The sequence below is a fragment of the Cebidichthys violaceus genome, unplaced genomic scaffold (assembly GCF_023349555.1).
Source record: "Cebidichthys violaceus isolate CVI_PGR_0920_01 unplaced genomic scaffold, fCebVio1.0.p SCAF_22, whole genome shotgun sequence".
NCBI lineage: Eukaryota > Metazoa > Chordata > Actinopteri > Perciformes > Stichaeidae > Cebidichthys > Cebidichthys violaceus.
Genome location: NW_027176395.1, coordinates 8568497 through 8589998, shown reverse-complemented (window position 1 = coordinate 8589998; position 21502 = coordinate 8568497). Strand labels below are relative to the sequence as shown.

General features: G+C 40.8%; 2 protein-coding genes across 4 annotated transcripts in view; both read left to right on the top strand.

The window, feature by feature from the left end:
* The first annotated feature begins 2227 nt into the window (after window positions 1-2227).
* Window positions 2228-12559, top strand: LOC137877890 (glucosamine-6-phosphate isomerase 2). Of its 2 annotated transcripts, none has more exons than XM_068718055.1 (7): window positions 2228-2318; window positions 2767-2902; window positions 2994-3095; window positions 6202-6384; window positions 6689-6873; window positions 7019-7193; window positions 11065-12559. In XM_068718055.1, exons 2-7 carry the CDS (start codon window positions 2779-2781, stop codon window positions 11121-11123), a joined length of 828 nt encoding a protein of 275 aa, XP_068574156.1. In that variant the 5' UTR covers window positions 2228-2318; window positions 2767-2778; the 3' UTR covers window positions 11124-12559. The 2 variants fall into 2 exon arrangements, with proteins under 2 accessions (XP_068574156.1, XP_068574157.1); XM_068718056.1 differs by lacking the exon at window positions 2228-2318 and adding an exon at window positions 2431-2588.
* A 4002-nt stretch (window positions 12560-16561) lies between these two features.
* Window positions 16562-21502, top strand: part of dglucy (D-glutamate cyclase) — a 30941-nt gene continuing 26000 nt past the window's right edge. Inside the window, exons 1-2 of one of the 2 annotated variants that reach the window (XM_068717752.1) lie at window positions 16562-16853; window positions 17724-17808. The gene's annotated coding sequence lies outside the window, so the exon portion shown is untranslated. The remainder of the gene's footprint in view (window positions 16854-17723; window positions 17809-21502) is intronic. The other variant, XM_068717751.1, reaches the window with a different exon arrangement.

Genomic DNA, 21502 nt, shown 5'->3' with positions numbered 1-21502 from the left:
AATTTTTATAAAGAAAACAAACAAACAATATAAATAGCCCTACACTGGTTAATTCTGGTGGGGGTTTTTGCCCATAAATAGTGTGATGCATTTTCTGCAAAATTACAACATTACTAACATTAGAAAATAAAATTGCATGTCTTGATAAAGGGGGAAAGCGCTGTATAAATGCAGTCCGTCTAAGATTCAGGTCTGCAAAATTCATACAAGAAAACATGAGTGCAGGATGGAGGGGAGAAAATAATATCCCCTCACACAATACTCTTACAACACCCCTCCCTTTTCAGGTGTGTTGTAAAACTTTGGTGGACTTCAGGTCACATTAAAACATGAAAGTCTCTCTAGAGCCAGTGTTTGGTTTGTTTCAAGGCTACTGTAGAAACACTGCAGTCAGTAGAATATACACTAATAAGAATATAGTTATGAAAATTATTTTTCCATTTCTGTTAATAAATCGTTTTAAATCCTGCGAGCATTGGCCTCCAAAAAATGAGAACGGGCAAGCTCAAATCGTGGCAGCGGCAGCTAGTAGAGGCACTTTCTGTGTCAAGCTCAGCTGCCAAAGTTGTGGCAGCTGCCACGACTTTGTGGCAACATTGGTTTATCTGTATGTATGGCAGCTGCCACAACTTGTAGCACATATACTGTGTGTATATATATATATCCAAGTCAATAGGTTATATGGGTTGTCATCATTGTAAACAGTACAATGCATCTTATCCATATTTACAATTTGCATTTCTTCAGTCTGCTGACTGAAGGTCTTTATCGTTGCCATGGGCAACAAGTACCAACTGACGTTAGCCTATATTAGCTTAGTTTAATAAAAACGAGTAGCGATACTATTACAATTCGGCATTTGTTTTATTAAACCAATTACAACTACCAACAGTCATACCTTCAAAGACCTTAATGTATTGTCACATATTGTCAAATTACGAAAAATAAAGGCTAAACTGTCGCGGCACCTCTCCCAAAAAGTGGCAGCTGCCGCGGCAAGCTTGCCACAGGAAGTGCCTCTACTAGCTGCCGCTGCCACGATTTGAGCCAGCTCCTACTGAAAAAAATTCTGATCGGTCAAAAAATGATCGTCTTTTGTTTTTCAGTACAGGGCTACATAGTTGTCGGATAATATGACAGTAAATACAGACTGAAGGCCTCTATGCATGGCTTTCTGTCACTTGAAGGCATTTTCTAAGTGCACATTATGGCGGTTTTACAAAAATGTAAGCACTAGAAAATTAGCAGAACATGGCTGCTGGACATGCCTCATTTTGTCCTAGACTAATGTCCCCACTCTGGAATGAATTAAGTGACCCAGACCTTAGATGTCCAAATCATTCCAGATGTACCTGGCTGCTGGAGAAAGACCAAGCATGCCAGAAATAAAGCGTGGATCCCCTAATTATAAAACCCATCATCCCACCATCACATCTATGTCACAAAACACCGGACTATTAAAAAAAGAAATGTTTTAATTCTTTAAACATGTATTAAATAATGGAAAGCTACAATTTTTTTCATAATATGATGATAGTAACATTATTTCAGGGATAATTTGCTTTAAAGGTGTGGTGTGTAGGAATTGGCGGTACCTAGCGCTGAGGTTGTAGATGGCTACCAATCGTTTGGGACAAATATTGTGGCTAATGCAAAAATACGTAAACACAAATTGCCCTATTCAGTGCCAGTGTTTGGTTTCTCCCTTCTGTGCTACTGTAGGAACATGGCAGTTTTCTCCGTGATGAAATATATAAACTACTCATTCTAAGGTGACAAATACACAACAATTCTCATTTTCAGGTGATTATACACTTAAGAAAACACATTTGATAATATTATATTTCATGTCTGATTCTACGACACACTGTACCTTTAAGTAAAGTATTCATTGATTGTTTCCTAAGAAAATTGCACTTTGTTGCGGATGAGAGACATAGCCACATGAAAGGACAATGTTAATAAGAATGCTGATACAACAGTTAATCAGTTGACTTTTTATTTATGTATACATATGTTTACGATTTGAGTCATACCATTATGACTGATTTCATTAAATGTATCTCTATAAATCATAAAGTACTATGACTCCAATACAGTAGGTGGCGGAAATGCACCTTTCACTGGATGTCATCCGCCATAATACTTAAAATAAGAAGAAGAATAATGTACTACTATTATTATTTATTTTATTTTGGCCCACACGGACTTCCATACCTTCACCGGCAAAATCACTTGACCGGAAGTGTTTCACGTGACCAAACAGACGTCGTGAGACACGTGACTACTCTTCTAACAAACAGCGTATTTCTTTGCAGGTAAAAACGCATAACTGATTAACTGTGTAGTCAATGCTAACAACTAACTAACTAATAGTTGCAGATGATCTGAGTGACATCAACCGACTTGTCAGTAGTAACTGTACAACTTGGAACTAAACTTGGCAGAATCTGCTCCTGTTCACGTTGCTTCGCTTGCTAATAATAGCAACTGCCTTAAGAGCAACAAGTATGGACAATGTTCGCTAACTGTGACGGGACATCTGTTTCTGCCTCAATAGTAGATAACAGCCAGCTATATTTGAGAAGGTATTTTAGAGAAATGACGCATTGTGCCACAATAACTTTGATAAGCAGCTAACGTTAGCATAGAACACATCTACACATCATAGAACGTTGGCTGTTTTTTGAAGGGAGTTTGGTGTGGTGTTTTTCTCTGTGACTCCTGTAAAGATAGAACTTTGTTATGTTCTTCACATTAATTTAGCGAGCCAACACAATGAGGCTGGTCATTCTGGACGACTTTGACCTGGCCAGTGAGTGGGCAGCTAAATACATCCGCAACCGAATCATCCAGTTCAAGCCCTCTGATGAAAGATACTTCACTCTGGGCTTACCTACAGGTGAGCACCGTTCACACAAACCATATTGTTCCTCTGTGTGCCCATTATTTCTGTAACTTTTATCAACATTAATGTGTCTCATTGCTTTCAGGAAGCACTCCCTATGGATGTTACCAGAAGTTAATAGAATACTACAGAAGTGGCGATATATCATTCAAATATGTGAAGACCTTCAACATGGATGAATATGTAGGTGAGTTAAAAGCTCACTAATTAAGGGTAGGGTAGGTAGTCTTCTTCAATTTCATCTCATTACATCCTGGCAGCAATCAATGGATCAAATGCTCTGTCCAAAATAATAATGCAATAAATGAGATCTGTGGCAGTTGGAGGAGGACAAAATACAGCTTACTTGTATTTTAAGGTTATTTAAGGAGTTGAAGAGAAAGTGCTCTGGATTTAAAGTTGAGGCAGGTTATCACCTTCACATCCTCTTACAACGAGCAATATTATCACTCTTGTGTTGTTCCATACACGATTCAACTAAGGCTTTTAACCCTCCTGTTATGTTGGTTTTTTAGGTACAGCCATAATGTTCGCGGGTCAATTTGACCCGGTGCATGTTTAATCATCCAAAAGTGGTCAGAAACCAAAAAATCCTAATAAATATATTTTGTACCTCATCACCAACTCAATTACTATCAATTCAATCAGTATTTAGTGGAATGGAGTTATTCACCCCTCCATAGATCATAGTTCAATTAGGATAACTCACTCGTTTTCATGAAAAATACATGTTCAAACATTTTTTTTGGTACTTTGGAAAAACCTAGATATAAATTGCATTAAACTACCATAACATGTATTTATTTCTAAATTTTTTGTACATTTTGAAACTTTCTTTTTTTCATGGGGCGATGTAGATAAATAGAGATGAGACACCTCTGCTGTTCAGGATCATATTGACCCGCTCACTCAAAATAAAAATACAAAAGGATTTGTATTGAAAGTAAACTCCATTTATGTTCATTTATAGTGTTAAGAAACAGACATTTACAAAAATTAACAAGAGATGAGCACAATGAACGAGGTGTGTGTCTGTGTGTCTGTGTATCTGTGTCTACATAGCACACGAGTGACATGTCACAGTGTGCTTTGTTCAAATACATTTTGTCTTTATAATATTTTCGGCAGGCAGTCTTGGCTGACATGTATTGGGTGAGGATGACCACTGTATTTTACAATTTATGACACAAATGTCTCGCTTGGAGGAACACGTATATCAGTTTCCTCATCTGATGGTTCATAATCAGTACCATTATAATCTGAATGGACCGCAAGATGGTCTTCATCTTCAGACACATCCTCCTCTATTTCACTGTTGTGATCAAGGATGTGCTCCAGAGCCTCGAGGGCGGTCATCCTTTTGTTTCTGTTGCTCATGTTGTCCTACAGTAAGCTGCTCTGTTGTATGCATCTGCAGAGTGTAATGTTGGTAGGACTCTCAAGCAACCCTCCCCTGCTAAGTGTGGACGGAGTTTTCTTGCGGGAAAATAAAAGGTTCCCGTCAAAATAGTATCTGTATTTCTCGCACAGGTGGGGTTGTGTGTGTGTGTGTGTGTGTGTGTGTGTGTGTGTGTGTGTGTGTGTGTGTGTGTGTGTGTGGTGAAACATGGTGGGAGGGAGTAAGAAATACTTTGTCTCACGTTTTCAAAGAAAGAAATGGTCTAAACTAGACACTTCTGACCCCTTATAGCCTCCATTTTCAAATTGCCTTTCAAACTGACCCGAACAACATCTCTGTTATATAAACCTGCAGGGGGTTGTTGCAAATGCATTTTTTTTTTTTTTTTTAAACGTTGATTTCACTAATTAAGGCAAGCAGAAGAAGTTTCATACAGAAAAAGTACTTTAAAATATTTTTTCTAGATTTTCAAACTTTGAAATGGGTCAATTTGACCCGGAACATAACCGGAGGGTTAAAGGAAGTGCTTGATATTTTGGTATTTCAATGGCCGGAGAATATTTAGAGACGAGGGTGGCCTATGGCCGATATATAATGCCAACATGTTGTTTTTTGTTTGTTTTGCATCTGATTGAAAAAAACAACAATTAAATAATAATACGAAATTATAAATTGCAGGTCATACTTTATCCAAGAAAACATTTTCCCCATCAAACCTGTTCATGAAACACCTATATGATTATAAAGACTAGGTGGAAACCTAGTATGTGTCTGGACTGTGCTAAATTGTGGAAAGCTGTTGCAGACGGCAACCTCCGGTTCTGCCGAGTAAAGCTGACGCGGAAGGGTCTTAACTTGCATTCTCTCTACTGTCCATCAGGGGGCGACTCCTCTGGTTGTATAGAAGTCTATGAGAAAATGACTCTACTTCTCTCTTGATTTATTACCTCAGTAAACATTGTAAATCTCTAGTTTAAAGTCTTCTTCAATACAGCATGATGTTCATTTAGTAAATGATGGTCAATTTAGGACGGGGCTACTGTGATTGACAGGTCACAGCCGCTACCAGAGCCGTATATGTCATCTTTACGTCACTGCTTCGCATTCCAAATATGGTAACTTCTATTCATTGGTTGTGAAAAAACATCCCGTTGACTACGTCTACTTCTTATAGACAGGCTATGGTCTTTAGTCTTCAGATAGTAGTGTCCTAGGCCAGCAGGGTAATCTGAATTAGCCTACCACGGTCACTGAGTGGAACCTGCTTTAAAAGAGGATGTAATTGAGGACTCTCCACCCTGCGCTGTAAAAGTCTCCTGAGGACACAGTTGAGGACGGTTCACACCTATCGGTGAAACTCCCAACACTGGTCTGACTGGTTGTGTAACTTCCTCAATCACTCAGTAAGTCAGGTGCAGTCTTTTGTGCTCATAGGGCTGCTGTGTTCACAATCCGATATGACTCTTTGTATTATTGATATTTGACAAAAACAAACACAGCCACTTTATTATATCCCATAGGAGGAAAGTGTCTTGGATAAAGGGAGTTGATGCATCATAGCTGAACGTCCCAATAAAAAACACATTCAATAGAATAAAAAGATATGTTACAATATGGCAATTGGCATAGAAGCAGCTTTCATCTGACTGCAAAAGTAACATTTAGATGAATCAACACAGCAATCCTGTATTGAGTTGAGAGGTTCATGCAGTGTGTGTTTTATTTTTAGCCTTATTCGTAATTGTGTACCTTCCACATCCTTGTGGCCCCAAAGCACTAGTGTCTATCTGGCCCTTAAGACGGAACCAAAGATCTGCCGTCTTCCTCTGAAGGCTGGATTCATGGCACTGCAGCACTTTAGTAAACATAAAAAGTTGATCCTCTTGTTCCCCAGGTCTACCTCGTGCTCATCCCGAGAGCTACCACTCCTACATGTGGAACAACTTCTTCAAGCACATCGACATTGATCCGGCCAACGCTCACATCCTGGATGGAAACGCAGAGGATCTGGATGCAGAGTGTCAGGCCTACGAGCAGAAGATTGCAGAGGCTGGAGGAATCGAGCTGTTCGTAGGAGGTCAGACACATGGGTCATGGGTAAAGACAGGTGGAGGGTCGGTCAGTCCGTCTGCAATAAGAATGATTGAAGTGACATGAACCGCGTAAAAAAACAGACAAACTGCATAATTTGTAGCTGAAAAAAGGTAATAAATCACAATAGATTGCAATACTCGACATATTGCAAAATGTTTAACCACGCAATTCGGATTGTATCATGACTTTGTCTGCCGATTACCACCCCTAATTTCATCTCTTGGGTGACTTAAAGCTTCTCTTTAGTTCTGTCTTTGACCGGTTTCTTCTCATGTATCTTTCTGTAGGTATTGGACCTGATGGTCACATAGCATTCAATGAGCCAGGCTCCAGCCTTGTTTCCAGGACTCGAGTGAAAACCCTGGCGAAGGATACCATCGTGGCCAACGCTCGCTTCTTTGGCAACGACCTCTCCAGAGTTCCCACCATGGCCCTGACTGTGGGTGTCGGAACGGTCATGAACGCCAACGAGGTCAGATTAACAGGCAGTTCATGTATCCCTCTGTTGTCCTGCAGTAACATAATCATATGTAACCACGTTAAGATATTCTAAACCGTACATGCACTATATATACTCTTAATGTTCCTTCTTTCCTGGATCCATGTTCTCTGCTCAGGTAATGATTCTGATCACCGGAGCACACAAAGCCTTTGCTCTGTATAAAGCCATAGAGGAGGGAGTGAACCACATGTGGACCGTATCTGCATTCCAGCAGCACCCACGCACCATCTTCGTCTGTGATGAGGACGCCACCCTGGAGCTACGAGTCAAAACGGTGAAATACTTCAAAGGTACCAACACCTTTGAAGTGTGTGTGTGTGTGTGTGTGTGTGTGTGTGTGTGTGTGTGTGTGTGTGTGTGTGTGTGTGTGTGTGTGTGTGTGTGTCTGTGTGTGTGTGTTCTCTCTGAGACTCACCTGACATCGATATATTCGGCAGTACAATTAAACTGGACTTGGCTTAACTCAATTGTCAATGAAACATAAGACTTTAACACAGGACACCGGTGTCCGCATCCCATTTCCAACAGACAGTCAACAATGTTTTTGTTGAAGCATGAACACAATCCTTCCATAACCTGAACCACTTGGGTATTATTTTAACCACGATGAAGAAGCTCCCTTAATAAAGTAGTCATTTTAACCCAAACCTAAAGAAGGTTGTTTTTGTGTCTTTACCTAACCAAACCATAACCATAGTGGTGTCACATTATAAAACAGATTTATTGTTCAACAGGGATTTGTAATGGTTTTGGAAGTCACAGACAGATGGTGTGGTCCTGCTGATGGGGGTTTCAGATCAGGACACCTCCAATACAATAAAGGAGGATGTAACTCCATTTATGGTGGTCACAGCATCGAATGTTGCTGGTCACAAAATATGAATATGACTTTGGTATGCGCCAACAGCTATCCAGTCGCCCAAGGCATAATATCTTGGATGCAGGTGATACTAATCTTTATGTTTTGTTGATGATCAAGACATCTGTTGTGCAAACAGACCCAACAAAACAAGCTACATTTAAAGCAGCAGTCTGGATTTTCTACCTGTGAGGGATCAATGACTCCCGATTCATCACACTGATGTAGTAAAAAAAGTGGAAACAGACAGATGCTGTTGTTTTAGCGGAGACCTTGGTTAGTGTGATGTTATAGGTGGCATTCAAAATAATAACTGTTGTGGTGCTCACTTAATATCTACAGTAATAAATCATTTCTACTGTTCATGCTGCTTCCAGCAAACTCATTCTTCATGTGGACTGGAGAGTAAATGGCCTTTTGTTCTGACCCCCATCAACATCCACCCAGAGTGTAACAGAGACTCTGAGTTCTGGATTTAATAAAGTCTTTCAAACACATGAGTTTATTTGGGATAATTGGAAGGAGGTTAAACCGTGTATGAACGCAAAACTGTTTTGTTTTTTTGTCAAAATATATGTCCCCGTCCACTGATAGCATGATCATGTATTAAGCCAACAAATGCTTATTTATAATGGTGCTGTGCTTGTGGCAGCCAGTTACTGCAGCCCTGTTTTTCTTTCTGAATTTTATTGTGTATTTTATGTTTGTTTGTGCCTCTTTCTAACCCTAATCTCCCTTGTTTGTATGTAACTATGGATGTGCAACTGGTGAGATTACTGGTATGCCTTTTGCTTATTTTTGACTACTTAAAACCGTACCAGCAGACCCATCTAACCACGACTCAATTGTTTACACCCGAGAACAGCTGTTGCTGCTGCGCCACACAAGGACACTCTGAGTAGAGAGAGTGTCCTTCGCATATCTCGAGAATGGTTCATCCGGTCTACTTTGCTCTTGGTAGGGGTATTGATGGGGACCCAAGGACAGTGCGACACATTCAGTATTAAAAAGCTTTGAATAAACAAGCGATAGCGCTCTGTGCAGGGGCGGGGCATCAGGGCTCTGCAGACCAGCATGTCGCCTGCAGTCTTTACAGACTCATTGACTGCAGTTCACTTTTGCTGCTGGATGTACTAATGTAACAACCAAACTCTTCTTCACTTCCCTGAAGTCAGTGAAAATGTTGTGAACATGTCATTGGTGTAACTAAATCAGACTTATTATATAGTAATTCATTCCCATCATGCTGCTCAGAGTAATCACAGTATCACTCGTCTGCTGAAAGCACGGTGTCTCACCCCAACACAGTCCTGCTTATAACGGAGCTAATGGCTAATGTTAAAAGGTTGCATTGACTCGGAATATGATACGTTCAATATATTAAGTAAAAATGAGTGTTGGGCGACGGTAAATTATAACGCTATACTATGTTGAAGTGTAATCTTGTAAAATGTAGTTTTTTGGAGAGAAACCTGAATAAATCCAGGTGTTTGAAGGAGAGGTTTTCACACCATAGAAAAAAAGGTGAATTATGACCTGTTTAACTTCAAGTAAGTCTGGAGTGTTGTTGCCGCTTTTTAGTTTTTAGGGAAAAAAATTAAATTGGCTGGTCAGAATTTAAAACATTGGAATTGGTCAAGAAAATAGCAATCGGAGCATCCACAGCAAGCGGCTCTTCTGGGGGCCAAGCAATCATCCCGCTGTGGACAGAGCGACGACTGACTGAACGGGTTCAGCATGGGTCGAATGGGATGCGGGCGGGACATTGAGTGAGGCTACAGAATGGTGACTACAGTCAGAGAAAGGCAAAGAAGCACATTTTTAACATGTTCAATCTTATCAGCCATCGTACTAAAAGAAGGAATGATTCCAGTAAACGTAAAATGCTTAGAATTGCAGCTGTTGTTTGGTCGATCCTTGGTCTCATTCTGGTTCTGAGCAGACTCCGGTGCAGTTTGTAAAAGCAAAACAGACCAGTCACAGGATTCTGTGATTGGAAATATGTGACTTTTAGAATGAATTTAAAAGAAAAACTAATAACTCCTGCGCTCTGTAAAAGTGATGCACATATTTATGCAAGATATGTGGTAACCATCGGCATGTGATAGCTGGGCTTTTCAGAAAGGGTCAAGCAGTTTGAACTGAGGTGTGTTGTGATTTTTACAGTTCCTTGTTAAGTGAATGAAACAGAGCGACCACACAGTAACTATCCTCACTATGGGATCTAATAGTTTCCTCCTGTTTCTACCGGTTAGTCAATAAGATGAATCTGATGAGGAGCAGTTACAGTCTGGACTAGTGATGCCAGTAATAGTCCGTTATCTCAGTGAGTTCTTTGTAGAACCAGAGGAGATATATAAGCACATCAGGTTCAGTACAGTGCTGCTAAACCACAATTTGATTTTCCTCTGTGGGTCCAGAAAGCACTGGTGATGCAGGATGACCTCACCAATGAAAGAGTCCTATGACTTGATGTTTGTGCCTCTTACTTTGTTTGTAATAATTCAGTGTGTATAGGAAACCGACCCAAACTAGTCTGGGCTGCGCAAAGTGAACCACATTACAGTTTCCTGGGCTTTTTTCCCAGCATCCTGGAGAGAAGGCCAGAGTTTACGAATCAGCCTGTTGTCCATTACATCAAATGTGACTACAAACAAGCAGAATGCTGCCTGAATCTCACAGATCACAGTTGATATTGAACATGTGTCATCATTTCTGATCATTATCTAAAACTGATCAGTGCTCTGAAGGGGTCTTCAATTTTATGAAACACTTTGTTATCTCTGTACACTTTCCTATTCTCAACTACAGTCAACGCTTTACTAATGGTGTCATAACATACAAGTGACGTTTTTTGTAGGCCAACCAGGAGTTAGCATCACACTGGTTCTATCAACAAAAAGCCAATGGGAGTATTGCAGAAAATAACAAACATTTATGATACATGTTTTGTTACACAAGATAATCTTCAAATGAACACCACTTGATTTTAGCAACCGCCTTTTGTAAGACACATAAAAGCTTCTAAATTCACCAGAGGATTATTTACTGACATATTTGATATCATAGAACAAAAACATTAAAATACCTTCAGCTTGTGTTAACCACAGAGCTTTTTTTATACATCCTTCAAGAAAAACCTCACTGTCTTTGAGACGGGGAACCAGAAGTGCAAAAATGCTGACTCATTTCCTGGTTTTAGGACTCATTCCTGCAGAACTCTATAATGCAAACAATATTAGTAATTATCTGTTTGTGTGTATCTGACATGCTGACGTTATCCTTTTTGTTTTCCATTGCAGGTTTATTGCATGTTCATAATAGACTGGTGGACCCAGTGCTCAGCATAAAGGACCAGTGAAGGAAGAGAAGTGAAGATGATATCCCTGCATACAACATGAGTGGGCAGCCTTATTCTTCTGGTACTGTGTCTGTGAATCTGTTGAGCCGGTGTTTGAGTGTATGAATGTCCTGGCCTGTGCATTTAGTTCATGCCTAGCCTTGAACTGCCTTTGGATAGTGTCAACAGATAATGAATGAGAAGTAAACGATAAAAGGACATATTCCCTCAGAGGTTCTTTGTTTAGCAGTTTCCATTTAAAGGGATAGCACCAGTTAGCTGGGTCTAATCACTGCTGGTGGTCTTGTTTGAGGACTAGATTTAAAGTCATGACGGTAAACAGGAAGCCTTCATTCTGTTTGGTACGGGAGGAGAACACAGACTGAATGAAACTGTACAGTATATATTTGATAACTCTTCTTTATGTTAGCTTTGTTTTCATCTCCCTGTTACTGATTGGACAGATGAATATATAAGATAAAAATACTGCGTGTATGTTGGTAATATCTATTAAACCAACACAAATAAACATGTCAGAGGTGACCATTGACTCTGGTCATACTGTTGCTGTCGTATAGTTTGCATAGTCACACTAGTCACAGCCCCACAAATCTTCCAGTCTAATGTCACAGAATAATCACAACTCAAGGGCCACTTGTTAGCTTTGCCAGAGCTTTTAACCAAATCTAAGGGTCTTCATAGGTGAATGGAGTTTGCTCAGTTAGTGAGTGAAACTTCAGTCACATGATAACAGGCAGTTGTACATGGGGGGGGAGGTAGAGATGGTCTGCCGTGTCAGATCCTCCAGGATCTGCCTCCGGTCCTCGACCTTTGACCTCTTCCCAGTGGCTGCTGGTACTGGTTCTGGTCTGGTGGCTCTGAGGACTGTGAGATTTGGTTGAAAGCTACAAAAAAAAAGCTAGTTTGAGAATCTTGGGTTGAGATTATTTTTGTCACATACTGATGCCGACGTCAGGTCTGAACTTCTGACCTCAAAACGCCCCTTTAGTTTAGTATCCTAGCTAAGCAGCTGAGCTTCACATGATTTGTAAAATATATATGAATATTATTTTTTTCAAATGGCATTCAATTGATTGTTTTTCTGGACGTAGGTAAGCAGCTCCACTGCAGCAGGCTGTGGTCCGGTGCATGCTACGTGAATGTTTAACTACTGTCAGTACTGCTCTACTATCAGACAAAGTGTAATGTAGACATTTACTGTCAAATTCAACAGCATCTAGATTCACGATGCGTCTAAGGGAAAGGCTGCAAGAGTTGACGAGAGTACTGCTGTGATTCATTTCCATCTTTATAGTTACAGCATCCTGTTCTTGGTTTTCTTTCATTCTAATGTCACTCCTCGTGTTACAGGTATGTTTTCTAGTCAGTGTTCGTGCACACATACTGTAGTTTTTTTACTCCTTATTTTCTAATGACAATAAAAAGTTTGCTAAGAATTCTTTGTTTCATAATTGTCTTTTATGAAATGCATATCTAAAGGGAAAGGGGATAATGATCCTTTTTCCAACAGAAACAATTTTTCACAACTTCAGAAGTCACTTGATCCCAGTGGCAACCCATGTGTACTCCCATGAGATTATATACACTGCTCAAAAACATTAAAGGAACAATCTTTTATCAGGGTATGGCATGAATTCAATTGCACTTCTCTGATAATGATGTGGTCAGGTAAGTAGCAGAGGGGGTTGTTAATCAGTTTCAGCTGCATTGGTGTTGATGGAATTAACAACAGGTACACTAGAGGGGCAACAATGAGACAACCCCCAAAACAGGACTGGTTTTGCATGTGGAGGCCAATTCAAGTTTCTCCCTCTTGATCTGTTTGACTGGTTTTCCACAAGTGTTGGTTTTAGCTAGAGTCATTATCACTACTGGGAGCATAAGGCGATTTCTTAACCCTACAGAAGTTGCACAGATTGTCCAACTCCTCCAGGATGGCACATCCACGCGTGCCGTTGCAAGGAGATGTGATGTGTCTCCCAGCACAATCTCCAGAACATGGAGGAGATTCCAGGAGACAGGCAGTTACTCTAGGAGAGCTGGACAGGGCCGTAGAAGGTCCGCAACCCATCAGCAAGACCGATATCTGCTGCTTTGTGCAAGGAGGAACAGGTTGAGCACTGCCTGAGCCCTGCAGAATGACCTCCAGCAGGCCACTGGTGTGAATGTCTCTGCCCAAACAATCAGAAACAGACTTCATGAGGGTGGCCTCAGGGCGTGACGTGTGCCCTGTGCTCACTACCCAGCATCGTGGAGCTCGATTGGCATTTGCTATAGAACACCAGAATTGGCATGTCCACCACTGGCGCCCTGTGCTTTTCACAGATGAGAGCAGGTTCACTCTGAGCACCTGTGATAGAAGTGAAAGGGTCTGGAGAAGCCAAGGAGAATGCTATGCTGCCTGCAACATCGTTCAGCATGACCGGTTTGGTGGTGGGTCAGTGATGGTCTGGGGAGGCATATCCATGGTGGGACGCACAGACCTCTACAGGCTAGAGAACGGCAGTCTGACTGCCATTAGGTATCGGGATGAAATCCTTGAACCCATGGTCAGACCCTACGCTGGTGCAGTAGGTCCTGGGTTCCTCCTGATGCACGACAATGCCCTGCCTTACATGGCAAGAGTATGCAGGCAATACCTGGAGGATGAAGGAACTGATACAATTGAATGGCCCTCACGATCTCCTGACCTAAACCCGATAGAACACCTCTGGGACATCATGTTTCGGTCCATCAGACGCCGCCAGGTTGCTCCTCAGACTTTACAGGAGCTCACTCATGCCCTTAGACAGATCTGGGAAGACATCCCACAAGACACCATCCGTCATCTCATTAGGAGCATGCCGCGACGTTGTCAAGCATGCATACAAGCACGTGGGGGCCACACAAGATATTGAGAAGCATTTTGAGTTGCAGAAATTTAATTTTGGCAAAATGGACTAGTCTGCCACATCATTTTTTCACTTTGATTTTCGGGGTGTCTATAAAGTGAAGCCCTCTGTAGGCTGAAACTTTTATTTCCATCAAAAGATGTGGTATCCTTTCATTCCTAAGACTTTAAACTGTCCATATCAGTATAGATATCCAACATAATTTTTTTTCACATTGAGATCTGATGTGTTTTCAAAGTGTTCCTTTAATTTTTTTGAGCAGTGTATATTAATATTCACAGAATAATCAAATCAACTGTTCACTCTCTACCAGGGCAGAGAGTGAACAGTTAGCCTTTCCAAGTCGTGAAATTCACTGATTTAATTTTTTGAGGATTATTCCTCATTCCAGATTATTCTGTTGCAGTGTGTATTTATTAGGTGTTTTTGCTCTACTGCACTACAAAAGACCTTAACTCAGTGTAGAACTGAGAAAAATGACTTTAAAGTTGTTTTGGTGTCAAGTTAAATTAATTTGAAATGTGTTTTTTATTGAAGTTGTTTATCTACATAGAAATCTTTAATCCCGTATTCGTAAATGAAGGTACTCTGCCTTTGCATTGTCTGCAACATAATAAGGTGGTCCTGCCAGAGGCAAAAACGGCATTCACTTCCATTTGATCTCTCACTTTGTATTTAATTACAGTTGGCACTATACTGTTTGATAATACTTTGACTACTGTTAGCTTCTGCTGAGAAAACTTCTTTCATTTTCTATGGTTTACGATCATTACCTGGTTGCTTTGAACTCAGTTCTGATTTCATAAGTGAGCATGTTTCTAGTTCTGTCTCTTAGCTAACAGAGTTGGCTCACACAAGCTTTTCATTTCTGCTATGATCAGCTAATCTGGTTTTAGCGATCCTTCACTGTTCCAAAAATGACGAAAAAGTTATTTTGAACCACAATGAAGGTCTTTTGCTTTTTGTAGGGCAGTGCAGCTGTAGTAAGTGTTTTACAGGTGCTGATAAATGGCAGGGTTGAGATATGTAGTCCTTTGCATTGTTGTTGTTCAATAGAGAGTTGAACCACGTGGTGGGTGGATGGACTGGAATCCTTGAACAGAGGAAATTACATAAACTGATAGATGGAGTCACAGATGAGGCTTTGCTGATGAAGCCGTTTGTATCATTGAAGTCTGGTTTAATGTCTTATCGGCTATAGCCCCGTTCAAGGTAGAATCTTTGGAAAGAAGTGCTTTTGTATGTCTTCCCCAATTTTTTTTTAAGATGTAACAATTTGTCTTTTTTTTTTCTTTTGACAGAATTGATTTGCAAGACATTTCTCTGATTTATTATTATATTTAAAGTGGTCATGTCGTTTTTATTTGTCATCTCGTGCGTATCTTATTTATATTTTTTATATTCTCTCTTTGATTTGTAGTTTCCTCCATGTCCTGCCTCGTTTTTCTTCTTGTTGGATGAATATGACATTATTTGTTAGTCAAATTTATTTGTGAATCTTTCTGTTTGCATTTGTAAATCTTTCTGTGTGCATTTGCAATTATTGAGACTGATCTGACCCCATAGATAAGGCAGGGTATGCTAAATGCAGCCTCTGCTCCAAAGAGATCAACTCCAGCAACAATGGCCCACATGCCCTCTCATCACACTGCCAGACAGAAGTGCACCGGCAAAAGGTGTTCACTGTAATGACTACAGCCAGTGTACAGTTGCTCCCAAGGGCCCTGAAGTAATGAGAGAGGGTTAAGGTGCCTGTACCTTAATTTCAGTGGGTTGCTATTGCAGAGGTGTGTATAGATTGGAAGCTTGCAGTTAAATCACAGCTCTTATTTTACTCTTGGTAAGATACCTTAGCCAGAGTAGATTATCATTTTAATTTAAATAATTGACCTGGATTGAATGCATTTTAATTGCAAATAGAAGATAGGCTACAATTCTAAGAGCTTTACAGTAACAGTAGAAGTCCATTAATATTAAGCCATACAGTAACAGGGTTCAATGAAAACTAATCACTTTTTTGTTCTCGCTACTCTTGCTGTCTTTGTTTTTATATGACTAAAACTTTTGAAAATGAGACCTCGGTCTCAATGGATTTTGTCTAAATAAAGGTCAGTAATAATAATAATATTGATATTGATTGGAAAAAAAAGCTAGCTAGCCAGCTGTTCAACTAGAGCTGAAATACTGATTAATAACTGAATAGTAAATTAGTTTTTTGCTTAAAGTAAACTTAAACTTAATTTTCTTCTCAGAGTACACCAGAATGCTACATTTTAAAGCTCATATTTAAAATAAAATTTTCCCGGGGAATCATACTGTCAAAAGAGATATTTTTCCCAATAATAATTCACCATAATTAATAAAAAGAACATTTTACCAAAATAACTGTTGTAGTTTAACAAGGAGCCCATTGAGGTATGAAATGATTTTGGTCACACTACACTTCATAACAGTGAAGTTATTGAAAATGTTTTAGTGTGTCTTTTCGGCGTTGCACTTTGTAGACGGTCCCTGCTCACTCGCCTCACAGCCTGCTATCCTGTTATTGTCCAGCCCGGAGGAAGGGTTAGGGTTAGAGTTTGAACAACATATCGCTAACGAGTTATTGATCCAGGAAGTCCCAATCTGTGAATATCGTTCCAACTTTACCGAACTAGTCTGTCAGTTTATGTTCAAAATGATCGGTGCTCAGACGATCTTCTAAATAGCTCGACTACACACCCCGAATCAGTAGACGGCGGTATGCGATCCGCTGCGTAGAATCTCTAATTTTGGAAGCTTTCTGGCATCTCTCTCAAGGCTGCAAATAGCCTTGCTCCAGGACGTTGGACTTTGTAAGGTAAGAAAGTAAAGATTTAAGAGCCAATAACGACTTATGAGTTATTCCCCCAATGATGGCATTATATACCCATATCAGATATTATTTCTGCTTACCGACATTAATAACCACTAAATAGAATAAGTTTAGAATTATTTTTAAGCGCTATCACTTATCAAACAGACTTCATACAGAGCACTTCAGTGGCGTTTGAAGACTTTGAACATTCACATTTAGACCATATTTCACCCGGATTTACAATAGTGACATCCTTTACAATATACATAGTAGGATATTGTATATAACATGTCGTATTTTTAAGGGCTAGTAGTTTTAACCCTCCTGTCGTGTTCGGGTCAAATCTGACCAATTTACAACTTTAATCAATCATAAATATTGTGTTTTACATCTGATTGCCTCAAGGCTTTATGATATCCTCCACAGATTATGTCCATTCATCAGATGGAAAACAGCCCCATACACACACACACACACACACACACACACACACACACACACACACACACACACACTTGTGTGAACACCTGTTCACAGCCCCATATATAAAGTTGTACACATTTCAAACTTCAAACAAAAAAATCAGGTGTTTGTTATGGGAACCCATCTCTATCCCGCACTTATGGTCCGTCCCATCCCCCCACGTGAACCACACCTTTATAATGGTGGTTAACCTCTCCTCGCAGGAGGCCGCGGACCTCTCGCTCTGATGTAGTTTGAGTGACGAAGTCATGCCAAAAAGTCAGCTGGATCCGGTTTACAATGAAAAAGTATTTCATAATTCACAAAAGCTAAAAGACAGTTACAAACTGAATTACACTATCGATAGTAAGGATTCGCGAAACCGAGTTCTAACGCTCTCCTCCCCAACAGGCCGACAAACGCCAGTCTGCTGTAAAAGAGGAACGCCATGAAGAACTGAATTACGTCTCTCCGAAGAATGTTTTTATACCCGAAAGTCAGTAGTTTACTTTCAAAAGTCCATTATCAGCTTTGTGATTGGCTGAAATCCGATTGTCTTCTCCTGTACTCTGACAATGCTCTCCATTGGTCTAAGTGATCTGGATAATGTCTGAATAGTGTCCGCTGGTCTGACCTGTCCTCCTCGTAAAACTGCGTGCACCCGACCCCCGCGCTTTCTTAGGGCTGTATTCATCAACATCTCTGCTTGATCAATACATCTCCTTCCCCCACTGTTCACATCTCACATTCCTGAAGCTGGCTCTCCAAACTCATCTCATTACCATACAGTTGTTTTCGGATCTGAAAAGCCTGTCTCAAAGGTATCTCTCTTTCCCTCAAAACATTCAGTAACTGTATTTTATAGTTTAATACATATAATGATTATACTTTTATGATTTAACACTTCTTCAAATAAACATGTTATAACATTATATCCACCACTAGGTGTGCTTATTAAACACACTAACATTGCTTTTTAAAATTTAAATTCTTCACACCTTCCAGACTAAACAATGTTTCATATCTTCTCACTTTCACCCTATATAAACCTTTATTTGTGCCTTGCTCTCATTTTACTTTGTGAGCACAATGAGTAGACGAATGATGAGGGGATTTTCTGTCAGGGGCTCTGGACCTAATTTTTGAACCAGATGAAGAGGAGATTGAACCGGAGATAGAGGAAGATGTCTCAAAAAATTGAAGACAACATTGATCCTGATTTCGATCCGGACTTATATGAGACTGACCAGTCAACAGATGGCGAGGAAGTGGCACCAGAGGAACAGGCACCTGAGGTGACATTCCAGTCAAAGGGTGGCAACTTGCTCTGGTATTCATCCTCCCAGGACAGAGGAGGAAGAGCGAGAGTTGAAAACATAATAAGGATGATGCCAGGGCCAACACAATATGCAGCATCTCATGTGGATGACATCAATCCAGCTTCCTATTCTTTTTACCAGAGTCCATTGAGAGTATTATACTGGACATGACAAACCTGGAGGGGAGGCGTGTGTTTGGGGACACGTGGAGAGCGTTGGACCAGGTAGACCTCCAAGCCTACATGGGTCTGTTGATTCTAGCAGGAGTATATCGGTCAAACAATGAGGCTACAAAAAGTCTGTGGGATGCGGAGTCCGGGAGGCCTATATTCTGGTCAACAACGTCCTTAAAACAGTTTCATTTAATTTAGCGATATCTTTTCAGTGTCTATTCTTTGTATATTCACAGCAGTTATTTGTGTAAACCACTAGTCTGAGACATTGTTTACAGCTTAAAAAGGTTGTAGGAGCCAGGTATGGCCTGTGCCATTTTTGTACACCCTTTTTCGTCACTTCTGTTTGTTGAGTCACGTGGTGTTGGGGATAGCCACAATGGGGTTATCAGCTGTTCAGTGATGTTGGTCTGGTGGAAGGAATGGAAGGAGAGGGGGTGAGAGAGGGAGCCTTATTTTGTGTTGACCGCTTTATACACGCTATTTTTACACGCTACAAACAGTACTATTGTCATTGTTGGACTTATGACTGTATGCTATCCAGAATCTAAAGTAAGGGGGGAGAAACGAACATGACAGGCAGTTAAGGCAGTTATAACTACAAAAACACATTAAATGTCTCAGTTGAAGCCAGTAACCATAACCGCAGCAGTGAAGCTGTGTGGGCGCGTGTTGCTGTGGATCAGTGGATCACGCCTGTTACAGCCATGTGGGCTGTTGTTTTTGTGGTTGTTCTTGTCAAGTAGTGTCACTCTCTGGCCATACGAAAGTAGTTTTCATTTGCTGCCGCGTAAGCAGTTAACCGTTTTGTTAATAAATACTCCTTTGTTAAACCTCATCCGTTGCGCATTCTCTTTCCCTGGGAATTTAACACCGTTACTCCCCACATCCCTTAGATGCTTGTGGTGGAAAAAAATCCTATACCCGCTTTGCGTGAGTCTTCTAATGCTGAAATACATAATACCAAAAACCAGGTTGTCTTTTAAGTATTTATTCTCTGCGCAGAGAAGGTTCAATCATCACAACAGAATGCATACAGTCTCAGTGAGGAAGAACCTCGAAAAAAGTGAACAAGCTTTCTTTATACAGAATGAGCAAAGGTGGGGGCCGATGGCCAATGTTACAGACATCTCGGTCTCAGACTTTTGGTCTCAGACTGATAGGAACAACAAGTGAACAAGCAGCCCAAAGGCCTTGGCATGGAACATTCTCATACAACACAGTTAGTTATCTATGTGAACAGGCAAGGGAGAATTATTCTTTTGCACAACAGAGACACGGTGAAGTTCAACAAAGTCCAGAGCAAAATTACTTATGCATGAATACAATATACTGAATAGAAATATATACTACGTAAAAATGACCATTACATGCTACAAGGGAACGTAACACCAGCTTTGGGCACCTGCCCTTATTCCTTTGCGGGCTATACACCCAGACCAGCTCCTCGACTTTGAAATGTTGTCTTCTAACGTGCACATAGTAGTTCCTCTTTTGCCTTGCGCCTGCACTGCGCAGCTGGTTTCTGGCAAACTCGTGGGCAGACTTCAAGTGGTCCTGGAGTTTCCTAGCATAGTCGAGTCCCAGGGTACCTGAAGGGGCGTCAGGTTTCCCCACCATCATCTCAGCTGGCATCCGAATTTCCCTGCCTAGCATGAGAAGGGCAGGAGAGCAGGAAGTGGAGTCCTGTACAGCAGACCTGTAAGCCATCAGCACAAGAGGTACATGGTCATCCCAGTCACGTTGGTGTTTTGCTGTCACTATGGCCAGCTGCTGCGCCAGCGTAGGTTTAAATCTCTCGACCAGTCCATCGCTTTGTGGATGGAGGGGTGTGTTGCGGGTCTTGTGGGAGCCGAGTTTGTCACACATGGCAGCGAAGACCCTGGACTCAAAGTTTCTGCCCTGGTCTGTGTGGATGACTTCAGGGGCCCCGAATCTGTTGAACATCTCCCCCACCAGAGCGTCCACTATAGTCTCCACCTCCTGGTCTGGCAGGCAGTAAGCTTCAGGCCACTTAGTAAAATAGTCCATGGCAGTGAGGATGTAACGGTTACTGAGTGGGGAAAAGGTCCGAGAACATCAATCCCCACCCTCACTCTCTCTGCCAATCCCAGTTACACTCATGTGTGCTACCCACCCCCATAGGTAGCTAGGATGATTGACAAGTTACAGCTTCGCAGGGCATGAGACCTTCACTGACCTCAGTAAATTAAATAACCAATATTATTGAGAACAACTTCTTCCTGTAAACACAATAACACTTATAACATAACAGTTTAACATTACATGTCACTCAGTCCGTTACAATATATTTGGTTTTATTACGGAACAATTTCAATATGACATGAAGAATGTTCTTTGAATGAAATTATAATAAAATGGCAACAAAAACTAATAAAATAGAATTGTTAAAATTGTAATAAAACAATAACCAAATGATATGGGCAGACATGCATCAAATGAACTCCGGATCACAGAGTTTAGTCTGGTTCAGGTCTGTGTTTCAGGTGGTAGCAAACTGAAATCAGCTCCACCATGTGAGTGTAAACACAAAAGGGTGACATCACATTACCCAGAGGGCAGCAGTGATGGGGGAACACCTGGAGCTCAGATCTAAGTGAACCTGCAGCTACTTTATTGCAGGATGGTAAATGGTAAATGGACTTTTCATGTCCAGGACAGGACTATAAAGTACAGG

What these genes read in the sequence shown, in the direction of transcription:
- LOC137877890 (XM_068718055.1), top strand. Translation starts at nt 2,779, where the DNA reads ATGAGGCTGGTCATTCTGGACGACTTTGACCTGGCCAGTGAGTGGGCA. An exon ending in CAACATGGATGAATATGTAG is followed by an intron (nt 3,096 to 6,201) that starts GTGAGTTAAAAG and finishes CTTGTTCCCCAG; the next exon opens with GTCTACCTCGTGCTCATCCC. An exon ending in AATCGAGCTGTTCGTAGGAG is followed by an intron (nt 6,385 to 6,688) that starts GTCAGACACATG and finishes ATCTTTCTGTAG; the next exon opens with GTATTGGACCTGATGGTCAC.